Source organism: Archocentrus centrarchus, chromosome 8 (assembly GCF_007364275.1).
Source record: "Archocentrus centrarchus isolate MPI-CPG fArcCen1 chromosome 8, fArcCen1, whole genome shotgun sequence".
Taxonomy (NCBI): Eukaryota; Metazoa; Chordata; class Actinopteri; order Cichliformes; family Cichlidae; genus Archocentrus; species Archocentrus centrarchus.
In genome coordinates this window covers 5,980,575-6,007,487 of record NC_044353.1, presented here as the reverse complement: position 1 = coordinate 6,007,487, position 26,913 = coordinate 5,980,575, and the positions used below count along the sequence as shown (strand labels likewise).

The 26,913-nt window shown below is 39.8% G+C and overlaps 1 protein-coding gene across 2 annotated transcripts; it reads left to right on the top strand.

Moving 5' to 3' along the window:
- Positions 1–6,582: 6,582 nt before the first annotated feature.
- On the top strand, positions 6,583–24,100 carry LOC115785286 (MAGUK p55 subfamily member 2-like). 2 transcript variants are annotated; one of them, XM_030736839.1, is made up of 14 exons: positions 6,583–6,683; positions 10,251–10,299; positions 11,914–12,014; positions 12,153–12,308; positions 12,453–12,620; positions 12,820–12,927; positions 14,079–14,198; positions 14,336–14,467; positions 14,629–14,731; positions 15,909–15,974; positions 16,115–16,276; positions 17,635–17,837; positions 20,876–21,004; positions 21,134–24,100. In XM_030736839.1, exons 2-14 carry the CDS (start codon positions 10,269–10,271, stop codon positions 21,308–21,310), a joined length of 1,656 nt encoding a protein of 551 aa, XP_030592699.1. In that variant the 5' UTR covers positions 6,583–6,683; positions 10,251–10,268; the 3' UTR covers positions 21,311–24,100. The 2 variants fall into 2 exon arrangements, with proteins under 2 accessions (XP_030592699.1, XP_030592698.1); XM_030736838.1 differs by lacking the exon at positions 6,583–6,683 and adding an exon at positions 6,696–6,831 and having other exon boundaries at positions 14,079–14,225.
- Positions 24,101–26,913: the final 2,813 nt, after the last annotated feature.

Below are 26,913 nucleotides of genomic sequence, written 5' to 3'. Positions count from 1 at the left end.
GTGGAACTGTGTCTGTGTGTGTGTGTGTGTATGTATGTGTGTGTGCATATATGTGTGTGTAAGCACTGGAGTCCTTTACTGTCTATGACTATGTGGAGGTGATCATTCTTGTTTTGCTGTTGGTACTGTCAGAATACATGAATCAAAATGTTTTCTGTGAGATTAAAATTTCTCAAGGACTCATGATCTCTTTTTGTGGCCTTTTATGCTCATTTCCAGCTCCGTATTTTAATTCTATTCTCTGCTAGAGTAGCTTTGCATGATTCAGCATTCAAAGTAGTTCTTATTCATCTTACACTGGGTCTTGGTGCATCCTCTCCATTCATTCTCTTTCTGAAACAGCTGTTTCAGCCCCGTCCCCACAACCAACTCCACAATGAACTAAAGCTAAGAGACTGCCAAGAAATAATGGCTACGTCCAAAACCTCCGTGTATTGTTCTGAAGAGATGTATTTAAAAATAGGTCTTGTCCATACTGTCATGTAATACAACTTTGTACCACAAGACAGTGTGGTGATTCAGTGCAGTGCCCTTTGAGGCAACTGCTGTTGTGATTTGGTGCTATAGAAATAAAACTGAATCGAATCCATTCTGCAGAGTCCAACATAAGAGGGAGAGGAAATGCTGTCACGTGACCACCGCGGAGGGTTTGGTGCTTCATCACAGTTTCAGCAGGTGGCGCTCCTGCTGCTTCTCGGCAGGAGAGGCACCACAATGTTTAATATTATCGCTTCTATTTATTACAAGCTGCGCTGTACCTCAGTAGAAACTAGGGATGTGCCGATCCGATATTCAGTATCGGTATCGGTCTGATACTGGCCTAAATTACTGGATCGGATATTGGAAAGAAATAAAAAAATGCAATCCGATACATTAAATAACGTTTTGCTCACATTAGCTGCATTACAGTTCTCCGTTGTCTTCTTCTTCTTGTGGGTTTGTGGTTGACCAAACCAGCTTAGAGCTGCATTACCACCTCCTACTGGAATGGAGTGGATCAGGAGTTAGAAAACAACCCCTCAGATTCTATAAAGTTCTCCGTCGCTGTGACAGATTCCCTGAGTGGATGATCACTGACATGTTTTACAACGCCTCCACCGCTCTCTGCCTTGTTTTATGTGTTGTGCTTGCTGTGCTGAAAATTTCAGCTGTTATTTTTTTCTCTACTTCAGCTCCCATACATACTGCTAGCGAGCGCAGATATTAGTACTGGTGACCGTCCAGTACCGGAAGGACCCCTTCCCCCTCAAAATATTTTTGATACTTTAATCCCTGATTTGTGACTAAATATAGACCTGCAGTAGAAACGTATTTAGGAGAATGCTTGTGAATATGAAACACAGCCCCCAGTTTTTCAACATAAGCGGAAAGAGGCGGAGTCGGCGAGCTGAGATGGAGCAGAAGGAAATGGTTTTTCTAGTGTCCAAAAGAAGCTTTTTCACCCCTGTAACCTCCATTAAACCTTGACTGGGAAACAGCTGGAGGTCCTTCATCAACCGCCTGATCAGTAAGTGAAGAAAAGAGAACTTTGTAGTTGCTTCATCCACCCTGTTTGTTTCACACAGGGAAAAACTGCAGTATGGAGGTTAAAATATGCAAATGAACTGTTAATATGAAAAAAAAGTATTTCTTATCCAGTTACTTGGGTAATCAATATAAATAGAATACACAATTGCTAAAATAATCGATAGTTGCAGCCCTAATGAAATTTGCAACATGCCATAAGCCAATGCATCACCTTCTCACATAGGAGCAACAGGATTCAGGTGATAGTGATTGTTGTAAGTAAGTAAAGTAAGGACCAGGGGGGACAGAGCTTTTTAGGCAGTGGCACCAAAGCTCTGTCCCCCCTGGTCCTTAGTCTTGTATGTGGGACAACTAAAAGACTTTGATTTTGTTGTGTGAGAGACTGTTGACTTGTTTAAAATTGATCCAGGCATTTAAAAACATTAAAAAAAAAAAAAAAGATCAGATTTATATCGGTATCGGCAGATATCCAAATGTAAAATATCGGTATCAGTATCGGACATAAAAAAGTGGTATCATGCCATCCCTACTAGAAACCGCCTCTGCTTTCAAAGAGAAAAATTAATCAAGCAGGAATTTTCTACTTTCAACAGAAAATGTATTTCCTGCAATAAGTGATTTCATCCTCACTCTAGCCTGTTACTGGCATTCTGTGCAGCCAGAAACTGCAAAAATAAATAAATAAAACTGTGAAAGCCTGAATTAAAAAAAAAAAACAAGAAAAATACATCTGTTAATTATAGGTGACGTATTTGTTTACAATCATGAAAAATGACATTATTATTATTATTATTATTATTATTATTATTGTTCTCTCTGACACTCTGGTGTAAATATATCAAAATCAAAGGCTTCAGGTTCAGCCTAACCTGCAACTCAGACTGAGGCAAACATAATGCGTACGTCACAGGAAACATCATCCACAGCATAATACAATGTAAATAAATTTAAGGAAACTCCCTTTCTCCTTGAGGTCTATTTGGAAAGTATGGAAAACGAACAACTTCCTCCATCCATGCCTCAAGATTTAACAACACTAAAGCTAATAAAGACACCTCCCTGATTGATAACTGGCACCCAATATCATTACTCAATAGCGATTCTAAAATATTTGCCTTCATTTTTGCAAGAAGACTGAAAATAATGATGGGCTCAATAACTGAAGAAACACAGTCAGTCTTTATGTCCAAAAGACACATAAACAATATTAGGCTAGTTATGGACATTCGAGATTACTCTGATATTTAAGATGATGATGGGTTTATTCTGTTCCTAGGTTTCTGTAAGGCCTTTGACACAGTGGAGCATCAGTTTATCCTACAGTCATTACATAAATCTGGCATTGGTAGCTACTTTTCTTCTGCTATAAAGATTCTCTATAAGAACAACAACAGCTCTATTAAACTGCCAGGTGGCACATCCCCCAGATGAGGCTGTCCTGCCTCTCCATGTCTCTTTCTGATTGTGGCACAGCTTATGGCATGTCATATTAAAAATAACGCTGCAGAAGGAATCTCCCTCCTTGGCAGAGAATGAATTTTAATATTATTATATAATTCAATATTAATTGTTTAATGGATTTGATTTAATAAAAATAGAACCTAACGTCATGGCAGCTTCTAGCTTTGTGTGAGTCTGAAGAACCGATGACAGGAACTCCCAGAAACTTAAAGTCAACCAAATCTCTGAGTGTTGCTTTCCGCCGACTCAACCCAGAGACAGCTGAAACTGATGGAGCTGTTCCTAATATTTTGGTCTATGAACTGAGCACTGAATTAGTAAACTAAACTGAAACAGCGTCACGTACTGAAACACAGTTCTCTGCAGTCACAGCCGGCTGTCGTCAACGTACGGGAATTTCCCCCAAAACATGTGCTAATCATAATTACTGACACTGTTTAGAATTGCGCAGCGCTCGTGTGCGTCATTGTTTAACAGAGATGTATCGAGATGTAACGATAGTAAAAAATGGCCAACAGGTGTCACTGTGGAGATGAGTGTCAGATTGTTTCGAACTCTCAAAACAACACGAGCACAAATGCTTCAAAGTTTGAGTGTTTCTCAAAACCTCGCCTTGTCCATCATTACCGAACAGGCAGGTGTGGGCGTACAGGTGCTCTACTGAATCAAACAGCAAACACGTGCTGAAGCAGCAGCACCAACTCCTGGAAAGAAAACACACTTAATTGCAAAGATTTGCACAACAAGGAGCAACAAGGAGCAAAAAATGAGTGAACGCTGAAATACCTTTCTACCAGTGACGTGCGGTGAGGGTCGTGACTGGTGAGGCACTGACGTCATCACATCAGATTTACAAACATATAGCTTATTCACCATTTGATTGGCAACAGTTGTTTTGTTTAACATTAACATAGTCTGAAGCAAACCTTTTAGCTCCGGTGTTGGTCTTCCTTTAATTATTATCTTCTGCTTCGATTGAAAGTCCAGTTTAGAAAATTCTTTCAGTTGAGTTATGTAATCTTCCATGTTGAACATAAGGCCAAGCAACAGGAAAAACTAACTGGCCTTGCTAACTGTTTATGGTAGCTTGCCGCCGAGGAGTCGTAGAGTCCCTGGGATCACCAGCGCCCCCTACCATGAGGCACGAGAACTGCGTGCCTCACCTAGAGTCTCTTCGCAGCAGTTTCATGATCGCTCAACACAAGAATGCATTACACACACATACAGTTGTTAATGAAAAAAACAAAAAATAAACTGTGCATTATATACACCAGCTAAAATATGGAAATTTAGTTCATATAGTAAAAGTGCAGTGAGACCGGAAAGTAATCCGGTCTCACTGCATAGCATGCCAGCACAGTTAGTAGTCATTGGCAATGACTATACTGAGCCGCCCCACGGATTGCGCAATCCGTGGTGCGGCTCGCCGGGCTGGTGCCTCACCGTTCGTCTCTTAGTATTTGACCGGCAAATGCGAAAATTCAGCGATTTTGAAAAAACTAATCTAAAAATGGTGTAGTTAAATGGAAAAGAACTTTAAAATACAAATCACTGAATGAATATAACCATTTAATTTATTTTTTAATTTTATATTTCCACGATGACAGGTGAGGCCGTGCCTCACCTGCCTCCCCTGACTGCACGTCACTGCTTTCTACATCTGCAGACAGAGTAAAGGATGACGCTGATGCTAAACTGGCATCGTTTCTTCTACAGTGATCAAATCAAAGCTGTTAATGTTTGTAGTGATAGCTTATAAGAGGTGCTACTTGCCTAATGTTACTGACAGTGCAGGAAAAGTGAATCACAGGCCGAATACTGCATTTCTGCAGGAGCAGGCAGCTACACTAACACTTTCTGGTAAAACATTGTCCCCTGGTGGTGAAGAGTCTGGTTAAATTTTGCAATGCGTGACTACAAAAAGCACATTTCAGCCAGTTTTCTTCTGATGTGCTGCCCTTTATGAAAACAAATAAACAGAAAAGCAAGGGGGTGGGGACTTCTGTGCTCACAGCCATCTGTGAAATGACAATATTATTATCCAGCAGAGCCACGACTAGACAAATCTTTCAGAAACAAAGCGCTCAGGGCAGCCTGCAGCTTGAGATTTTAGTCATTATTTGAAATTTTTAACCATGTTCAATATGAGCGTCCTCCATTGTAACAGTATAGATATAAGTGCTCACAATTACAAGAATATATTAAAAGGAAATTAATTTTAAAAAGCATATTTATTCAGTTTGACTTATTGTCAATAACTCCAATGAGGAGAGTTGTTGGCAGTGAGACAATCTGTCTCTCTTCCTACTTTATCAGTTGGAAACAGCTAACAGTTCTGTAGTTTTACGTTAAAAAGACTCAGGAGCTTTTCTGAGACAAGATAGTGCATTTATTGAGGGTTTATACTGTTATATTTGTATAATATAATAGTAAGTGTTTCTGGCACTTGTCTGTGGAATTGAGTCAAACTACAATATGTGTGTGGGTTTATAGTTCTTGGACAACAATGGATCGTTATGGTGCTGATGAATAAGATGTTTCAGTGTGTCACAAGATTTGCTGACAGTGAGAAAATATGGAGCTTAATTAAAACCTGTCAGATTGTATCTATAGGGAAATCTGCTGGGTTAATATGCCATGCACAAAAGAAAAAGGGTAGACTTCTCTTTCACAATAAGTTAACACTGAGGGACAGTTAGAACTAAGGCTGGAAGGTGTTGGGGCATTGGGGCTGAAAGAAAAGAAAACCAGATGCAGCAGTGGTACTTTTCCTCAGAAACCAGCTCTTGTTTTCAGCTCCATTTGTGGAACTATAGCTGAGACCATCCCCAAATTTTTCCTATAATTTTAAATTGAATGTTTGAAACTGGTGAGCGTTACACTTTGTACATGACAAAACTTCACATTTTCATGTTTGCACCAGCTTACGGTGCACTGAATGTCACTTCATCCATCTATTCTCTTAAGCATTTTTGCAGTTTAGGGTGGGTGATGGTTGGTGGGGAGTGGGGATGTGGGGTTGTGGGTGGGTGGATGGTGGTGGTGGTGGAGTCCATCACAGAGCCAACGCTGCATGCCCGAACTGTGTAGAAAGATCCCCCAATTCTGTGTCTGCATCAGGGAGAATACCACACTGTTTAAGCAGGCCATAAAACGTTTTGGTATCATTATGCTTCTTTTTATTTCAGTAATTCTATGACATATTATGAGGGGAAATACAAATGTGCTCATATTACCCTTATTTGAACATGCCATTACTCCTTTACACGTTGTCCTCGTAGTTTTCTCGATCATAATATCAACACAGGAGAGGTTCTGTAAATAAAACACGCACTGGCCCTTTAATATCGCTACGCGTTAAGCCCCAGAAATATGGCCAGTTTAACCGGAAGTGACATGTTTCTAAACGTTTAAGTATTAAATTCCCCTCCGCTTCTTGCATGCCTGCATGCTGCTGTAGTTTTTTAATTGCAACAGTTCATTTACTTTCGTGCAGAAAACCGTAATATAATGTTTTAATATTTGCATTTCATTTCAAAGTCAGACGCCAAATGCCTTTTATTCTGAATTTGTTCCGGAAATTTAGTGTGTTTTTCTGCGTCTTGCTGTCACAGAGGGACGCGAGAAACCAGACGACAACAAAAAGCGCACGAGACATCACAGGCAGCAGGAAGCTTGTCTCATTGTGTTGAAAGGTGGGTGAGTGGCTTTCATACAGCGCAGGTATCATTTCATTCACAGACGATATCTTGTACAGTTGAAGTGGAGGCTGTTGTGGTCCGTCTCCTCCCAGCGAGGCTCGTTTATTGTAAGGAGAGATTTACCGACGCCAGGCTGACAAAGGTGCGTGCGTGTGCGCGCGGTTCTGTCAGTGTATTTAAATAAGCGCGCGGCAGTAGCGCTACTTTTCAATTGCGCTGTTTGGTTAGCGGTTTTCTTTGTGTGTGTGTGTGTGTGTGTGTGTGTGTGTGTGTGTGTGTGTGTGTGTGTGTGTCCGCGCGTGTGTCCGCGCGCGCGCGCGTCGCTTTGTTATCTATGACTCCTGAGACTAATTAGACTGCGTGCGCTCGCGTCTTTGCGCGTGTGCCGTATTTACCGTATTTTTGTACCGACGTTAATGACACTGAAGTCAGGCTGCCAGTTAAACGGGTTTAATTAGTAAATCTTTCAAACTTACGCAAACATTCACAAACACGCAATCATTTTTATGACCATTTATTTTCGTGTTCGTTTATAACTCTCTGTTCCATGTTACGCCTGAATTTTGTTTCCAAACGTGTAGATATGACTTTTATTAAAGCCTATGTCATAATGTTATTTATGGTAGAGGCTCTAATGTTTAAGAGGCCATCACCCTCTTAAAGTTCTTTCTTTTTCATAACATTTATTATAACCGGCCAAGCATACCAGCTCATTGTATGGCAATTTATTGTCTCGGGCGTTATGTTTATTTTTCTCTCTTAGTAATGCTCGTGCTCTTAAAGTTAGCTACTGACATGCTTTTCATATTTGTTATGAATGTCAGAGACTCAAAGTAATAATGATCTGAAATAATACACTACACTTGACATCAGTTAAGTGGCAGTGTAGCTGTTATATTTAGCTTTAGATTGGGACTTTAATTTTGGAATAGTAAAAACAGCACTGTAGCTCAAATTCAAGGAAGGAATAATTTCAAACAACCAGGTTTACTAAATGCAGGATAATGACAGTTAAAACCAAGCTGGTATGTTGTACAACACACAGCCAAACAGCTTTTGCCAGCATGTGTTTTCGACAATTGTTTCTTTACATATATCAGGCCTGTCCTGGTGCAGCTGAGCAGATGGATGATGGTGGGAGGTGGAGGGAGGCGGGGCAGGAGTGTTGCATAAATAAGGGAATAATAGAGGAGAGAGGATGAGAGGAAGGTAAGAAGGAGGGGGAGCTGCGAGCGAGGAAAAGCATTAAAAAAAAAAATCAGAGGGGACCAAGACAGCAGGACAGTGTGCAGAGCAGAGGATGCTGAGAGGGAAAGAAGTGTTAACAAAAGCGAGGAGGAGGAGGGGTGTTTGTGGGAATGTGTGAGGAAGAGGGAAGCAGATGGACTTAACAGAATTTTAAAAGCAGTAGACAGTGTTTGTATGTTGGGCTGTTATTGTTGTTTACATGTCAAGTAGCCGAGCAAGCTAATAGTTAAAATCAAAATTGATCCACAATGAAGGAGAATAGTTCCTCATTAGATCCTCAGTAATTGTACACCTGCATTCATTGTCATACAGTTCTGCTAAGTTGCATTCCTACTCATAATGTACATTTATTTGATGAACCTTGGATACAAAGGGGTGATCAGTTCACAATATCTGCAGCATCAGTGTTTCCCACAGAGTTAGATTGTGTTTGTGGCTGCAGGGAAAAGGGGTGTTTGTGTGTATGACAGTAAATAACAGAGTATTAATCAGCTGCCTGTTCATTAACCCCTCAGTCTGCAGCTGGCAACAGCAGTCCCTTTTCTGCTCTGCAGCCTCTACACTGTAGAACCTGCTTCAGGGTCTAATTAAACTGGCATGTTTACAACGTGCTGTTTTTTCCACATTGAAGATCACTTTGTGTTGAGAAAAAAAATCAAAAGAAGGGAAAAAATGTCTATATCATTGTTTACATTTTGAGGGGTTTCATCAGTACTGGGCTTAAGTTGACCTTTTTTTTTTTTTTTAATTTTATAAAGAAATCTCTACAGCTGAAAGCTCCAAAACTGGGTGACTCAAAACCAGAATAATTTGGATGGATAAATTGTATTACAGTCTGGAGGGAAAATATGTAAATATAATTTGGGGGTGCCCCTTTAAGAGCAGTGGGCACCCTCCTCATGACTGTAAGTTAGTGCCTTGGTTCAGGGGAATTAACCTGACATGTTTTCAGTCTGGGAAGAAGCTGGAGCTCCTGGAGGAAACTGGAAAACCTAATTCAGAATAGAAGGCCTCTGATTTTCTGGTTCGAGCTTTAGATTGTTTTGCTGTGCTAAGCACTGAACCATCCCGCTGCTGTCTCTGTATTTTGTTTTTCATTGTTTTTCATGAGTTTAGCTGTCAGCAGTCTAGTCCCAAACACATTATGGTAATACCCAAGATTAGTGTTTCATGTGACTGATGGATAACAGTGTAGATCTCATCTTGCAGACACTGCATCCAGTCATCCTTCCATCCTGTTCTACATGTTTCACTCTTTACGGCTTCTCTTTTTACGTCATCCCCTCTTGCCTGAGGTGTTGTGTAATGCCTACTCGAGTATAAACAGCAGGATGTGAGCGGAGGGAAGATAGGTTTCCATGGCAGCCACAAACTGTAACAGCAGCTTGTCATAGCAACAAGTATAGATAAGATAGTGTTTGGGGGAAGGGGGGCTCTTTGTTCTCTTCCCTTTTTCCACAAATTGCTGTTGTATTGTGTATGTTGTCATGGTAATGTATAGATTAGTCACGCCCACATGCCCCCCTCCCTCCATCAGTCTCTCTGTCTTTACTTTTCCATCTACCAATCGCGCTCTCTCTTCTTTCGTCATGCACGTTCAATTCTGGAACAATCACTGGAGCTCCGCCCTCCCCTGCTGACATCACTCTGTCCTGTGTGTGTTTGTTGCGCTGTGAAAAACACAAGCATAAACCCTCCCAAATGTTCCAACATGCGGCCATTGATCAGTGCAGTTTCAGTTTTATGCCCAGTGACCATGACGTCCTGAGTCCATTTCTTGACATTGCACTCTCCCCTTTTTTCCTGTCCTCAAAAATATGATCATTTCTACTTCATGTTTATTACTGAGGTTGTTGTTGAGGTGTGTGGTAGTGTGCTGCACTGCATGTAAAAGTGTTGCATGAATTTGTAACAGTGGACCAGATATTAGGGATGTCGATATATCTGTTGGGCTCCGATCTTTATAATTTTTAATTTTTGCAAAACTGTTCATCTTTCTATTGTAAGTTGCCCCTGTGAGTGTAAAAGCAGGTTTTTAGCACTGAATAAATGGAGTACAATTTTAATTTGTACCAAATCAACCCCTCAGCTGCACCCCGCCCATGTAGAAGCAAGTGCCAGGTCTTTCTGGGTGGAAAGAACAGCCGTCAGTTGGCATTGCCTTTTCTCAGCAAGAAAGCAAACAAGCTTTTAAAGAAAATGTCAAAAGTGTTCCTTGAACATTGCATCTTTTATTGCCATATTTTCAAAACTGCACTCACCTTCTGTTTGTTGGTCATTCTCTCCTCTTTGTTTTCTTCCTCTCTTTCTCAGATTTACTGAAGCTCTACCATGCCCGTGGCCTCCACCAGGACAGAGCCTGGTGAGACCAAACGCTTGCACTCCACATCAGCTTAACTTCACCACATGATTATTTTTTCTGTTTTCTTTATTCACAGCTCTGTTTTCTTTTGTGAACATCCAGTTCATAAAAGGACATTTTAATAGTCAAAAACCGGAAAAAGAGAAAGTGTTAGTTATATAAAAATGATGGTATGTGTTGTTTGTAAGCTAATTAAGTGATAACTGCTGCAGATGTAGCTCTTTGACGGTCACTGATGGACAGTCACAGGATGTACAAAGCATGATTAGAATAACGTTTCAGCAGGCGATTGTCTCTTTACCTTTTCAAAGTTATGTGGCTACACCATATATAATATTCCAGGAAACTTTTGATCCTCCAAAATAACAGCATGTATTAAATGACTGTAGTATTTTCAGTTTTAGAGTTCTCATAATGCTAGTTTCCTCACGTCTGTGGCCTTTGTTGATGGCTGAGAAGATGTCTGGCAATACCAAATTAAATAACAGGAAAATTCTAAAATAAATCACAAAGAAAAATATGACATTATATTAGTACTGCTTATAGCATAGGGTCAGGCTTTATTCTGTTAATTCATTTGTTGCCAAGATAAACTCGTTGGTTTCCAAATAAGGAGAGGTTAAAGCTTACAAGATCCAAGGCAACCTGAGAAAGATTCCCTTGGCGGTCGCAGCCTTAGGCAAGTCATCATTTCAGTTGGTTACATTTTATTTACTCATTTAAGGTTTCAAAAATTCCCTGGTCCATGCCTAAATCCACAGTTCCAAGGAAAATCTTAATTTAACTACAGTTTAGTTCAGTATAGCACTATTATAGAGTGCATTTATGAGTCATAATCTGCTGTTCTATCATTTAAAATTTTAACTTTAATTTAAACTTCACCTTTTACACAGCATTTAAGCAAACAAGGCGTGCTGGCAAATTAAACTTTTCAGTGCAAGAAAAGCAGCAGATCTTGTTTTTCTGTTTTCTTCTTTTTGTTTGTTATATTTACTAAAGCCAAAAATGTGTCCAAACAGCAGGCGCTGTACTTCTATTGTTCCTCGAGTTGTGCAGTCGGCTCCGTGTTTGAGTTTTTCTCCATGATGCTTCCATGTTGCAGACTGGACCGGGCAGTCATGTGACAACACGCTTGGTCATATGTTTTAAAGGGGACAGTACACGCTGGGGGGAGTATTAACAGAATTTGAAAACAAAATAATCAACATGGGCGGGGTTATGTTGATTAGAGGTTCTGAAGGTCGGTTTTGATTTATTTTTAATTAATTGTACATACCTACAATGCCCCCTATAGATTAGACACAGCACACAGTCTGCAGCATGTTTAACCTGTGCCATCAGATTAATATGGAGTCATAATCACATTCATATTTTAATCTTTAAAATTTTTATGTTTTTAATGTAAAAATGGTGAATGCATCTGTAATGAACATAATCCCAACAGTTACATCACAGCTTCATTAAAACCAGAACGCCAGATGCTTGTTTAAAGCAGAACTCTAACTAAAGCCACAAGCTCTCTGTCTCATTTGTCATTGTCTCATTTTCCATGTTTCCCTCACTTAATGTTGCTTTTCCCTCCATTGCGTGTGTGTGTGTCTGTGTGTGTCACAGTACCCCAGGTGTTGGATGCAATGAGCGACAGCACAGCCAGCTCCACCACAGCCAATGACCTGGACCTCATCTACCTCAAAGGCATCATGGAGAGCCCACTGGTATGCTACACACACATGCACTTAAGCACACACATATATTAATACATGACAAATACTCGTTGCCTTTCTGTTATACATACTTTTAAAGGCACTTGCAGCATGCTGTTGTGTATAAAGGTGTATTTATTTGTGTGTAAGGAGCAAGAGGAGAGCCTGAAAGAGCCACGACTGTCGCCTGTGAGGGAGAACAACATGGAGCTCCTGCAGGAGATCCTCAGAGACCTGGACCCATTCACCCATCGTTCTGACACTGCAGCTGAGCTCGCCAGCATTCTCACACAGCCTCACTTCCAGGTGTGCAACACACAAAGACACACACAAACATACACAGTGACTCCCACTTTGTGTTTTCATTGCATTCCAATCGCAGAGTTGGCTAAAAAGACAGTTTGACAAACAAGTAAAACTAATATTACATGTGTATATTTTATGCGTCAGTCTCTGCTGGAGACACATGATTCAGTGGCGGCCCAGGCATGTGAAAGTCCACCTCCCAGCCCGTGTGATTTTGTGGATCACGAACCAGAAGACAGCCAAGCACACAACCACCTTCCATCTGATGCCATCCGCATGGTGGGCATACGCAAAATCGCAGGAGAGCATCTGGTAGGTCATCTTAAATCGGACTGTTTGCACCCGTTGTGTTTCTGATAAAAACCATTCAATTTGTGAATAATTAATCTTGTGTACTGTTGTGTATTTATGACAGTATAATGTGTAAAGTTTGTCTTTAGCTACTAATTTAGATGTTGATTTTTGATGGTGTTAATGATAGAGACAATAACTAATAATAATTACATTCTAGGGTGTGACATTCAAGGTGGAGGGTGGGGAGCTGGTTATAGCCCGCATCCTTCATGGCGGGATGATAGACCAACAAGGACTGCTGCACGTCGGTGATATCATCAAAGAGGTCTGGCAAACCAATAAGTGTGTTTTTTGTTTGTTTATTTGATTTTTGCTGATCTCTTAATTTTTTGTTTTATTGTGGAAATGGTAGCAACCTGAAATTATAGCTCTATAGTATAGTTGTTTAATTTTTTAAAGTTAGTATTGTATAGAAAATACACTTTTTTGCTGTCTTGCTAAGATTATTATTATTATTATTATTATTATTATCTGTCCTATGAATGTAAAGCTATAGCTGGCATCTGCTTACTTTAGTAGTTTAGAAACATGTGGACAGCTACTGTAGACGGTCTCTGTCCAAATGTAACAAAATCTAGCTGAGAGCTCATCCAAAGCTCACTTTGTAAAACATTATATTTCCATTGTTTCATCCGCATTAAAAATGTGTCTGAGGTTACCAGGCGACCAGACTCCAGGGAATCAGAGCACCTGGCCCACTGTCACTGTGATACTTGTAAAGGCAGCTATTTTTACTGCTCTAGCACACAAAGCTGCACTAGCTGTTTCACATGTGTCCAGTTTATTTTTAGGATGTTGTGAGTTACCACCTGATTTATATACGAGGCTTACCAAAACATGAGGGGTCTCAATCTCCTCATTTAGCATGTGGCGAGAAAATGAACACACTGTGGTTTAAGCATTGGCTACAGATTGATGACAAATTAAAGGAAAATCTTAAACCATCAGGCAACTTGTCCTGTTAGAGGGAAGGATCACTTTTATTCCATGAGGAAACTTTTCTGTCCTGATAGGATGACAGTAACTCCACAGTCATTAAATATGTGAATCATAAATTGATGCCTTCACCAGATCTCAACCCAGCTGGACACCTATGGGAGATTTCTGACCATCATGTTAGACAGAGCTCTATACCACCATCATCAAGGCTGCAAATCTTTTGTTCTGTTGTGTTTATTCCTTCATTAGAATAAAGTTTATTCCTTCAGTAGAGTTTCAAAGAGTTCCTCATCTGCATATCTGTGGAAGATTTGAGGCTTATCATTTTTAAATGCTTCTAAGTGTTGTAAATATTTTAACTGAATGATCAAAATTGCTTTATTGTAGTCAAGTATTTAAAAATAGTTCATACGTTTGCATTTAATACTTTTAAGAAGGCTTATTAGTCGTTTCTCTTTTTGTCCGATTTATTGGCAGGTGAATGGACGAGAAGTGGGCCGGGACCCCAGAGTGTTGCAAGAAGAGCTTCAAGCCGCTAGTGGAATTGTGGTTCTGAAGATACTGCCCAGCTATCACGAAACCATAGCACCTAGACAGGTAACACACCAAGCGCAGAACAGACATGTAAGGAATGCCTGTTATCCTAAATTGTCATGGTTTCTCTGTTTTTGTTTGTCTGTCATTAGCTGAATTGAAACGTATTTAATGGAAGGAATTTCAACTTATTTCTCCAGGTATTCTTTAAGTGTCACTATGACTATGACCCAGCCAATGACAACCTGATTCCTTGTAAGGAGGCGGGGTTAAGGTTTGAGACCGGAGATATCCTGCAAATAGTCAATCAGGATGATGTCAACTGGTGGCAGGTGACAGAATAGTATTCATGTGTACATGTTATACATTTCTTTATATTGTGTTGCTGATTATACAGCTAACATTAACCTGTGAAGATGAAAAGAAAAATCTCAAAGAAACTTGAGAATAATTTTTTCTTTATTCTACATGTTTGTGTGCATATGTTGTGCAGGCGCGTCATGTGGAGGGTGGGAGTGCCGGCTTAATCCCCAGTCAGATGCTGGAGGAAAAAAGGAAAGCTTTTGTTAAGATAGATGTGGAGCTGGCACCTGCAGGTAACAGATAACAAATAAGGTCATGATGATGTCATTTTGCCATTTAGAGGAGAATAACGGGGCAGCAGAGGCCCTGAAGTTCAGTCAGAGCATGGATGCAGTGTGTGGAAACATTTTACTATGGATGTAAAATGTTATTAAAACAAAAATGTGTCACTGACAGTGCATGTAACTAAGTGTATTAGTATGAACATGATATTTATATTTATTCAATATATTTAAATATTTTGAAATTCTGTTATTTTCTGCCTTTTTAAGTTAATACAAATTTTTTGCTTTGATTAAGTAAATGAATTAATCTCATAATGTCAAAAACACAATGTCCCTGCATTTTTTCCAGTGTGATCTACTATAGTGTGACTGCAGTTGTCCATTTATGTTGTAGTACTCAGAGTGGGAATTTTGTTCTAGATTTGCAGGATATACTTCAGGATGTGTGATAGATTATTCTGAATATTAACCATGTGCTATCAAACTTCTGTGTTTGCTTTGTTTATTGTTCAGTTACTCAGATTGTTTTGTACTATATCTGTGTTATAACAGGCATGTGCTAATTGAGGCTCTGCATTTGCATTTGGCTATAATTATTATCAATATCTTAGATTAAACTAAAGAATTTAACACACTTGCCTAATCATGTACTGTTTACATGGGTGTTATGTTGCCCCAATCATTCTGGCTAATAATAACATTTCCTTTCTTATGTTAAACTTCTGTAGTTTGACATTAAGAAATTTCTTCTGTGCTAAACATTAGATAATTCCACTGTTTCATTGTTGAACCGGAGACTCCTGCCAAATAATACCAAGCAAAGATGTGTCATTTTTACACTTCTGTAAATGTTAGAGACATTTACATAAGCGTTCAAGCAACTGCTAATTTAGTTAGAGTTGGCAGAAAGGGCTTTGCTTTGTAAGGGAGCTCTTAGCAGAGTGCAGTACGGCAGAATTAGTCCAGTTGATCTAATTACCCTTAAGAAGTACAGAAAATGAACTTAAGAGGAAAAGTGAAATGTGTATGGGAGGCCTTTGCAGAGACACCTGCGTGAACTGACCATTACAAACCAGCTTGTATGAGTGTGAGTTCATGGTTGTGAGTGATGCCAATAAATTTCTGTAATTCAAATTTGACTTCAGTCCTCTGCCTACACTAATGCTGTGCTCCAATAATGTAACAGGAAATCTGTGTACTGGTATTGGGAAGAAGAAGAAGAAAATGATGTACGTGACCACCAAAAATGCAGGTAATAAAACAGGGCCAGGATGAGTTACATTATTGCTTTTTTTCCCCTTTGTGTTCTTCTTTGCTCTCTTTTTTCCGAGTGTTTTTCACATCTGCTCCTTTCTTCCCACTCTTTAAATCCTTCTTTCTGTTCTCCCTCAGAGTTCGACAGACATGAGATACTGCTCTATGAGGAGGTTGCCAAGGTCCCGCCTTTCAAGAGGAAAACTCTTATTCTGATTGGTGCTCAAGGTGTGGGGAGGCGGAGACTAAAGAATAAGCTTCTACTGAGGGATCCACAGCTCTTTGGCACCATAATTCCATGTATGATATATTCCAGTACCTTGTTGCTGACATGTTGTAAAAAATATCTTACATTGTTTCTGTTTATTATTTTTTTCGAAACCACAGAACTTTATTTCTGGTTCTAGTTTAGCTCTCCTTTTTCAAAGCTGCAGATGTGGCAGACTGTCTAAAGTCTGCACAAGCTAGCTAGAATTTTTACAGTTGAAGAAATGGTGCACTTTGGATTGGAGGGATTTAATAGCTGGCATGTGCTCATAAATGTACACCTATCAAGTATAACAGTATGATCACTGACTGGTGAAGTGGATGACACTGATCATCTCTTCATCATGGCACCTGTTAGTAGGTGTGATATATCAGGGAGAAAGTGGAGAAACTTTATATACTAAAAGCAGGAAAAATGGGCAAGCCTGAGGATTTCAGCAAGTTTGACAAGGGCCAAATTGTGATGGCTAGACGATTCCAAAACTGCAGCTCTTGTGGTGTGTTCCCCATCTGCAGTGGTCAGTATCTATCAAAAATTGTCCAAGGAGGGAACTGTGGCAAACCAGTGACAGGGTCACGGGCAGCCAATGCTTACTGGTGCATGTGGGGCGAGAAGGATGGCCCATGTGGTCTGATCAAACAGACGAGCTACTGCAGCTCAAATTGCCAAAAAAGTTTATGCTGGTTCTGATAGAAAGGTGTCAGAATACACAGTACATCACAGTTTGTTGTGTATGGGACTGCATAGCTGCAGACCAGTCAGGGTGCCCATGCTGACCCCTGTCCACCACTGAAAATACCAACAATGGGCACATGAGCATCAGAGCTGGACCATGGAGCAATGGAAGAAGGTGGCCTAGTTTGATGAATCACATTTTCTTTTACATAGATGGCCGGGTGTGTCACTTAACCTGGAGAACGCCTGGCACCAGGATGCACGATGGGAAGAAGGCAACAAAGCAGAGGCACTGTGATGCTTTGGACAATGTTCTGCTGGGAACCCTTGGGTCCTGTCATAAATGTGGATGTTACTTTGACATGTATGACCTACCTAAGCATTATTGCAGACCATGTACACCCTTTCGTGGAAACGGTATTCCCTGAAGGCTGTGGCCTCTTTCAGCAGGATAATGCATCCTGCTACAAAGCAAAAATGTTTCAGGAATGATTTGACAAGCAAGTACTAAGATGTTGCTTACATCTTTGTACAGATACCTTGCTTTCACTAGCCCTTCAGGGGTCTAGTGGAGTCCATGGATTGATGGGTCAGGGCTGTTTTGGCAGCAAAAGGGGCCAACACAATATTAGGCAGGTGGTCATAATGTTATGCCTGATCAGTCTACCATAGGTTAGTATGGTAGACTGATCTTCGTATCTTTGTATCTGTGCAGACACCTCCAGAAAACCCAAAAAGGGAGAGCGTGAGAGTCGGATGTTTGCTTTCACTAGCCGCAGCAAAATGGAGACTGACATCAAGAACGGGCGCTTTCTAGAACACGGAGAGTATGATGGCAACCTGTACGGCTTGAAGATCGACTCCATACATGAGGTGGTGGAGGCAGGACGCGTCTGCATACTGGACGCCAACCCTCAGGTGTGCACATACACACACTTGCTCAAGACTATAAAAACACAGTACCCTGTTTTAGTATTAATGCACTATGGGCCACTTTCAGTAATGGTGAACAAACTTACTTTGGTGCTATGAAACTACTGTTGGAATTTACTAAAGAGGCACTATGAAAAATGAGGGTTAGAAAAAATTTTGACTTCTGTCTCTTCTGTCTTTATTGCATATGTTTTTGCAGCTTTTTTCCGCATTCAAATCCTGTTTGTGTAGCTTTTGTTAGCAGTGGGGACGTGCTGAATTTTGATGCTTGTCAAAGTATCAGTGTGTGACGGAAGTCCAAATGTTCAAATAAAGAATGCAGAAAGCTGTATTAATTGTCACGAACTGAAGGGTTTATCACAGTGTATTATGTAATACCAGTTAAACCATTTTAACTGATTAAATACCTTACAGTTACTGATGTTTTTCAATCCACAGACTAAACTTTACATAGAAGAGGTTTAGTATTCAGTATAAATTCTAATATTAGCACAAGCAAATGAAAAAACTAGGACACAGTGTGGCTAAGCTATTCATTTATTGTTACACTTAACATTGTCAGGTGTCAGCTGTGTGGCAGGCAGAGTAGGACCCAAATGGAGAATGCAGAGGAAAACAGATTTAAAATCAATGTGCAATAGGGCTTAAATACACACAAGGTAATTAGAGAAAGTGGAGACAACAAGGAAGAACAGGTGAACCAAATGAGATTAATGACACAAGGGAAGCAAAACTGAACACAAAGCACACAGAACAAGGGACTGTCAAACTAAAACAGAAAGTGACCGATTGTTACACAAATGCAGACTAGACAACATGGGAAGCAGGTACACAAAAGGATACAAACACACAGATAGTACACACCCTTAACTGAAAATATAGTAAGAATCTCTAAATGTCATGTATCACTGTGGCAGGCAAGGTAAAGGACCCCAATGCAGGACTCGCAGATAGAAGCTAGATTTTAAGCTTTACTAACAAGTGTAAAAAGCAAGGCAGGACTGGTCGGGAGCCAGCGGACCAAACTACATAAATAACAAGACGACTTGAATTTGACAAATGCATAAACATGAACCAGCAACTAAAGCGCACAGCAGAAAACTAACAATGACAAGGATGCCACTCAGTGTGGCACATATAAGCCGATCTCTCTCATCAAAAATGATGTTAAAATTTTGTGTAAAGTGTTAGCCAAGAAACTGGAGCCACCTTTACCCAAAATAGTCCACCCTGACCAAAACGGGTTTGTAAAAGGCAGACAGGGCTTTCATAACATCAGAAGGGTGCTCAATGTAATTCTTGAAAAGTCTGATAACCATGACAGTGCAATCCTGTCACTGGATGCAGAAAAGGCCTTTGACAGGATAGAGTGGCAATGCATGTTCACTGTTCTTGAACGTTTTGGTATAGGAGGGAAATTCCTCAGTTGGATCACGCTAATATACACAAACCCACAAGCTGAAAACAACTACCAAACCTATTATGGTATTTCTGGACCTCCCAGATCAGAGCAGCTGTGTTTTACTTCACTACAAGCCAGCCCCCAGTGTGGGTCACAGTTGAGTCCCTGTGGATTTCTATTCTTATATACCTCTACATGTACTCATCAGACAGGAAAAAGCTTACACAACAAATCCTTTTCTGAGAAATACAGTAGTGATCTGGCAAAAAGCACTTGATTATTTGGAGGAAAAACAACAACTATCCCAGTTCTCACCCATTTTTGGCAATAACGAGTTTTGACCAGGTAGAGCAGACCCAAGTTTTAAGCTCTAGTCTAACAAGGGTATAGCTAAGGTGGCTGATCTTTATACAGGGAGAGTATTTATGTCATTTGAAGAACTTAGAAACAAATATAATATTCCTAAAAAACTTTTTTTTTTAATACCTTCAGGTTCAGAGTTTCATCTTGTCCAAGCAGCAAAATAATTTTGATCTACCCTCTTGGTCTTCATTAGAGGACATTGTTATAAGACACCTATATAATAGAGGACAGGTCTCTCAATTTTATTCCTTGTTTGTTGGCAATTGTAAAGAATCTTTGATCAATATTCTACAAGTACGGAGAACAGATTTGGGAGAAACTATATCGGGAGAGGAATGGTCAGAGGCTTGCGCTTTGGTTCATACTCAGTCTGCCAACACAAACTCCAAATTATTACTGTACAAATGGCTAACTAGGCAATATATCATGCTGGCTAGATTGCATCACTTTAACCTTAATATTCCTGACACATGCATTAAATGCACCCACCAGAAAGGGTCATTTATTTCATTGTATGTGGGGGTGTCCTCGGGTATTATCTTTTTGGAAGGCTGTATTATCTGTGATTAGTCAGATGATTGGTAAAGAGGGCCCTCTAATTCCTAAAATGTGCATCCTGAATATCTGTCCTGAAGATTTTATTTCAAACAATTTAAGATCCCTACTTAATGTTTGCTTTTTTGGAAGCTAAATGCTGCATTGCATCATCATGGAAGAAAGAGTCATTATGTGGAATTTCACAATTGATCAAAGGAATGACTTTATACTTTGCCCTTGAGAAGATCAGCTTGGTAAATTTTGGGGACATTTTGGACATCTGGCTTGTCCAAAATGATAATCCAACTCAACATGTGATAGAAGACTTGTCTTAAGGTAATTTGGTAAGAAAATCTGGTCTTTATGTTGATTGGTCTGTTGGTGGGTCTGTTTTCCTTTCTTTGTCATTCTGCATTTGGATTCACATTATAAAACATTCCACACAGCTTAATCCCATAACAACTTTCCCACTTTTTCCACTTGATCTTTAATCTGTCTCACACACTCGGTTCCTGTTGGCTTTTGCGGAGCCCCATTCAGTCAGCTGAGTGTCATGTGCCTCACTAAAGGGCATCGTAGCAATAAACACTGATAGAGAAAACAAAGTCAGTCATTCATTGTCATCAGGCAGTAAGTTTCAACCATTTAAATCCATAGGTTTACGGTCGCTTTCTGTCTAATGTACTTGTGTGTTCATGTTGCTTGCTTGTCTTCTTTTTAGTCTCTCAAAGTTCTGCGGACCTCTGAGTTCCTGCCCTACATCGTGTTCCTTCAAGCTCCAGAGTTCGAGGTGCTCAAGGCAATAAATCAGTCAGCTGTAGAGGCAGAGGTGGTCACCAAGACACTGATGGTACAAAGTTCTTACAGTACAACCACACACAAAGATGATGAACATTTTCACCTCACCTAATTCAGGAAGCAGCAAATAATGAGACATAATTCAAATCTGCAGTCCGGTGTTGTTTGTTTTCTTTCACAGGATGAAGAGCTGCAAAGGACGTGCAATGAGAGTGCTAAAATCCAGGCAACCTATGGTCACTACTTTGACCTCAGCATCGTCAATGACAACCTCGATGAGACATACCGCACCGTCAAAGCAGCGCTGGAAACAGTTTCTAAAAATCCGCAGTGGGTCCCCGTCACCTGGGTGTTCTAGACAGGGAAGTGTGCAGGACTGAGGAGAGAGGGAACAAGACAGACACTGAAAACAGCCCACTGTGTAAATAATGGGTAATAACTTTGCAGGATAAATTCTAAAATTTCCATAATTTAAACAGGATATTTTTTTCAGTGTGGGAAAGAAAAAGAATTGAAGAATGAATGACAGAAACAAGGAGGTGAAAAAAGAAATTCTTCATGTCAAAAAGTGTGTGTGTGCATGTGTGTTCCTGTTTACACAGGGACATAAAGCAAAGACTTTTATGGGTTTTTTTTTTTTTTAATTATTTGTGCCATTACTGATGATCATCAGGAGACACTATCATTGTTTACATTGTTTGCATTGGACGGTATCACCTGACCCAGTGCCATCAGGAACAAACAAGCTCGGTCACTTTTAGCATGGATTCTCTCATCAGCTGGAAAAATTAGAAATAATTTCCTACTGCCCTCTATAGTAATTGTGAATGTTTCACATACAGGTTAAATTGTACAAGGCTTCCTACTAATCACCAGATGTCCATGGACAATGTTTTCTAGCTTAAGTCTGGTGAATCTGTCGTGATCTTTAACAAATGGAGTAACATTGGTTGAAAATGTTTACAAGACATCTGGATCACACCTAGCATGAAACTTCTCAACCAAATTTAGACATAAAACAACATTTTTTTCAGTGTCAGTTCCAGCAAGTTTTGTACTGGGTGGTTCAAACTATGAGTTTCTCATAATGCTGGCCTCTTCTCAGTGTTCTCATATCAAACTTGAGCCATCTTTAACTCTGTGAATGGGGCCACTATTGAGAGGAAATCCTAGAATGAACCATATGACTCTTAGAAGATGCACAGTTCATATAAAACAACCATTTAGACAAATTCAGCTGGTGATAATCACGTATTACTGCCTTTGGGCCTGGTCACACTAACACTTCACAGTGATTTACTTTAATTAATGGATTTTACTCACAGTGGTTACGCTCAACTGAGGTACATTTAGGTGCATGCATCCTTAACCAATTGTAAACCAACATGACTGTGCTGAGATTTACAGAGACAAGTACAGAAGAGCAATGATGGAATCTGTGTGACAACCTTGTAGACAAACACTGTTCCTGCAGCTTCTGCACTCAACACGATTACATTTTTATGAACATCACAAACCCAGCAAAATAATGAAATTGTAAGAATTCAATCATCTCACTCCAGTAACATTTATATAATCTGCAAACTTTTTAATGACTCGTATTTAACTACGCACCATTTATGCTGGTATCTTCTTGGACCAGATATGCATGCAGAGGTCCACGGCGCTTACTGTGCAGTTGCCTGGTGTGAGCAGGCCATTATAGGCAGATCTTGATCTAGGCTTCAGTTTGGGTCAACTAAACATACAGAGCAAGGGTCAAAGACCATGGAGCAAAACTGTCATCAGGACGCAGTCAATCAAGCACAGGGTGGTGAACAGTTCAACAGCAGCTTAAACTTTACTCTCTTTGAATGCAAGTCAGTCAGATACGTAAGTGATCCCAATAGCGCAGCAGATATTCCAGAACTGAGGAGCCCCAGTATGTTTTACAGAGAAACTGCTCAACATGCAAAATCACTGAGGTCATCTGTAATTCTGTTAAACTCGTCCTGTCATTCTCAATTAGCACATTTTAATTTGCTGTTTGTGTTTTTGTATTAAGTCAGCTGTAAAAAGTTTGTAGATAGCATGTACATACACAGTGATATAGTAGGAATGAGGTTCCTCCCTAGTATTTACAGTATGAGACACTTCTCAGAATGTCATTAGTAAAGACGTGTTGATGGCAGCCTAAGACTGGAAAACACAGCAACTGAGACATGTCAGAATAACTGTGTGATGGTATTTTGACCATTTGAATGTCAACACATTGTTTTTGTCTCTTTTTTTTGTCTTTGCTTTTCACTTGTAGTGTTGTTCACTCTTTGGCCATCATACATGTCAGTGTCCACAGTGCCAACTTCAGAAAGCTCCTTTAGCAGATTATTGTACTCAAATCCTTTTTGTGGCAGCTACTCAATATCTGAATGCGCAATCATTTCGTGATATAAGAAAAATTGGTGTTTAACAGTGAACTGATTTTGGTTCTTTAGGCTGTGTTAGGGAGTGATTTTTAGCCCGTCTTTGTAAATAACATTTATATTTATGCTCTAGTTTTTAAAAAAGTGGCTTCATAAAAGCAGATATTTGCTCGGCAGCTATACTTGTGATGTTGGAATATGCTGGAATAAAACCGTCATTACACTTGAGGACATTCCAAAACCTCACTGTGTCCTTTTTTTCTATGAAATTTCATGAATGCAATAATCCATTTTTGTCACTGTATTAATGTCCATGCATTGTAGTACCCTAGCATAATTCTAATTAATTCATTTGGCTTTTTATTGTTTTTGCACTGATTATGGTATGTTTGAATAAAGGAAGTAGGAAATGACTTCAAGTATCCAATTTTGCATATATGCATATGTACTCAAAATGTGCTTCTGCAAATATGAATGAAAACTGAACCGATGTAAAGTAGTGGCCCTTTAAAGTGACTGCTCTGCATTTAAATAAATCTCAGTCCTATTGGTCACACAGTAAAGTAGTCTCTGGTTTCAGATGGGCCATTTTTTTAATGAGAATTGGTGACATTTATGCTGACAGTAAAATGCAGAAAGAACAATTTGATTTTCTTACTTTTATAGACAACAAAATCACATCTAAGTGGACAGTGAATCAATCTTGAAGCTTGAAGTTTTGTTGTAAGCCCGCCTTTAGTGATGCTTCTGCCTCTACAAAATAAATGATTTGAAATTACTTGTGATTATGTTTCTCCTTTCTGCATGTATTCTGCATCTAGTATGTAAGTATTATGAAAGGGCACTGCTGGAGATACATGATGGATGCAAAGCATATTAATAATAGCTGTTGAATGCAAATAGTAAGCCAAGGAGGGACCAGCCAAAGCTATTGGTGATCAATGCAACTTATGTAAACTAAGTGTGAGAGGCATTATTTACAGTACAGTCTGGTGCCATAAACTGTAGTGAAATAAATAAACCAAACTTTTTTTTTTACTATGTAACTTGATTGTGGGAATGATGTGGGAGACTGGAACCCTCAACCTTTATGTCTGATTCATGTGAGTGTAGAGAGTGAATGAACATTACCAGTTACTTCAGTTGTGTGGTTTGGAGGGCAGAACAGGACCAAAAAAAAAACAAAAAAAACAAAAACTGTATTTATATAGCAAGAAATCACAACAGTCACCTCAAAGTGCTTTGTATTGTAAGATAAAGACCATACAATAATACAGAGATAACCCAACAATCGGATAAACAATTATTCTGATTTTCTGTTAAACTGAGTCAGTCGGGTAACAGACTGTAGGCCCTGAACCTGAACCTCGCTGGCAGGTTTTCTTCTCCCTGTCCCTTTACTTCCTGCTGCAGCTCAACCACCTGACTGACGCTCTTTCATTTCCTCATTCATGAGGTCACTGGCAAACCTCCACAAAGTGGAGCGAAACATTTTTTAAAAGTGATTTCATGCACTTGAAGAATAACTTCATCCACATGAACATAGAAAAAAACGATGTCAAGCGCTGTCAAGAGCATGCCAAATCAATCTTAACTGTGTAGAAATGTTAGCCAATCAGAAGCCTACAAACAATCTAGCACACAGTCTGACATCATAAATGACCTTTGGCATTGCAAGGCTATCTTTGTTTTCCATATGTAAATGCGGAAACAGACTTTCTGAAAATATTCGTGATGGGATGAGTTTTTCAAATGCTTCATTTTGGTGATCTAAAAGTTATGGACTACAGGCCAAAATGCACAGAAAAAACTATGTTTTACCAAAATACCCGTGTACATGTGGACAAAGCCTCAGAGTCCGATGAACCTATTTCCTGGATCAGGGCCCAGGGGTATAAATACACAAAGTAAAAGGTATTTGAGAGTCACAAGTACATGTCATCACAGTGTAAAACAATCAGACTGGGAGGAAGCAAATCCCAACGTAAGACTCAAATGAAACTAATTATCAGTAATTAAGTAAAACAGGAAACACCCACACAAAAAAAAACAAAAATAAAGAAAACATATACTAAACAGACCGGAGAGGCTGCAATAACAGATGAGATCACAAGAGAAGCCAAAAGGTACACATCTCAACATCACTCAAACAATGACAGCATGAACCAAAATACCATCCATCCATCCATCCAATTTCCACCACTTCCCTGGGTCCGTGCCGCAGGGGCAGCAGTCTAAGCTGAGAAGCTGAGACTTCCTTCTCCCCAACAACCTCCTCCAGCTCCTTCAGGGTCACAAAGGCATTCCAAAACCAACCAAGAGATATAATCTCTTTAACGTGGCCTGGGTCTGCTCCAGGCCTCCTCTCATTATTGCATGTCCAGAACATCTGAGATCAACAAACTGTGGTTGGTACAGAAGTCCAATAATGGAACACCACTGGGATTCAGGCCAGGAAAGCTGTTCCGCCCAATCATATCCACCCAGGTCTCACTGTTGTTGCCTACGTGAGCACTGAAGTCCCTCAGTAGGACAATGGAGTGCTCAGACGGGCGCCTTAAAGCATCCCATCCAGTGACTCCAAGAAGGCTGGGACTCTGAACTGTTGTTCAGCACGTAAGCATGAAGAACAGTCAGAACCTGTTCCCTGACCCGAACCAAGCGTCTTGCACACCAGGGCAAACCCCAGTGTACATTATCCAAGCAAGTACCAAAACCCGGGATCACAAAACAGAAACTTATTGGATGTTAAATAAAAACAGAAACCAAAGACTCAAGAATATCACAAGAAATCGAACTCTTTATTAGAACAATCAAAACAGGAATCCAAGAACTCAACAAAAGAAAATCAATACTTCAAATACACATTCATATAAGCTATATACACATCTAAGATATTAAATACCTTTACATTTGGTTTTCTAATTCAGATTTTTAATAGTCCGTACTATATCTTGTACTTTGCTACTCTTGAATACTGCCCTGTGAATTTTACAGCACTGTAACCTTTGAATCTTCATGTTTTTCACAGTGTTTCAATCACTGCATTTTATCGATCAAAGTATTTTTGCGCACAATCATAAAGTAGAACTGTAATGATTTCAGCTGAACAGTAACGTAGCTGTAAATAAAAGTTCAGTGATTAGCACTGATGTAGTTTCTTGGATGTGGACATCACTCAGCATGGAGTCTGAACAAGCAGCCCTCTCTTCTCTGCCAGTCTCATACCCTTGCTGTGGAAAATGGATTATCTACTGTATTTCTGGGGTATGATTTCCCAAAACGTCACATGTTATATTCTTACTTCCCATCATGACGTTAGTAACCGACAGTTTTCACTTTTCTTCACTCCATTTCTCTTTTTGACTTCGCCTCCTCAACTGCTCTCTTAAGATAAACTAGCTGGAAGGCTTCTTTTCAACTTTTACCCATTTTTCTTTCTGTCTGTCGGTGAATTACTCTCGAACTTCTGCATTTTATTTCCTTTCTACCTGCTGTTCTTGCCTCTGATCTCCCTCCTGTTATCAGTGCAGAAGGTAGAAAGCTCCCTTCAGACAGT

Excerpts from the sequence above, each read along its gene's own strand:
- LOC115785286 (XM_030736838.1), top strand. The coding sequence starts at position 10,269 with ATGCCCGTGGCCTCCACCAGGACAGAGCCTG. Across the intron at positions 14,732-15,908 it reads TGTGGAGCTGGCACCTGCAG|GAAATCTGTGTACTGGTATT; the intron begins GTAACAGATAAC and ends ATAATGTAACAG. Across the intron at positions 15,975-16,114 it reads CGTGACCACCAAAAATGCAG|AGTTCGACAGACATGAGATA; the intron begins GTAATAAAACAG and ends GTTCTCCCTCAG.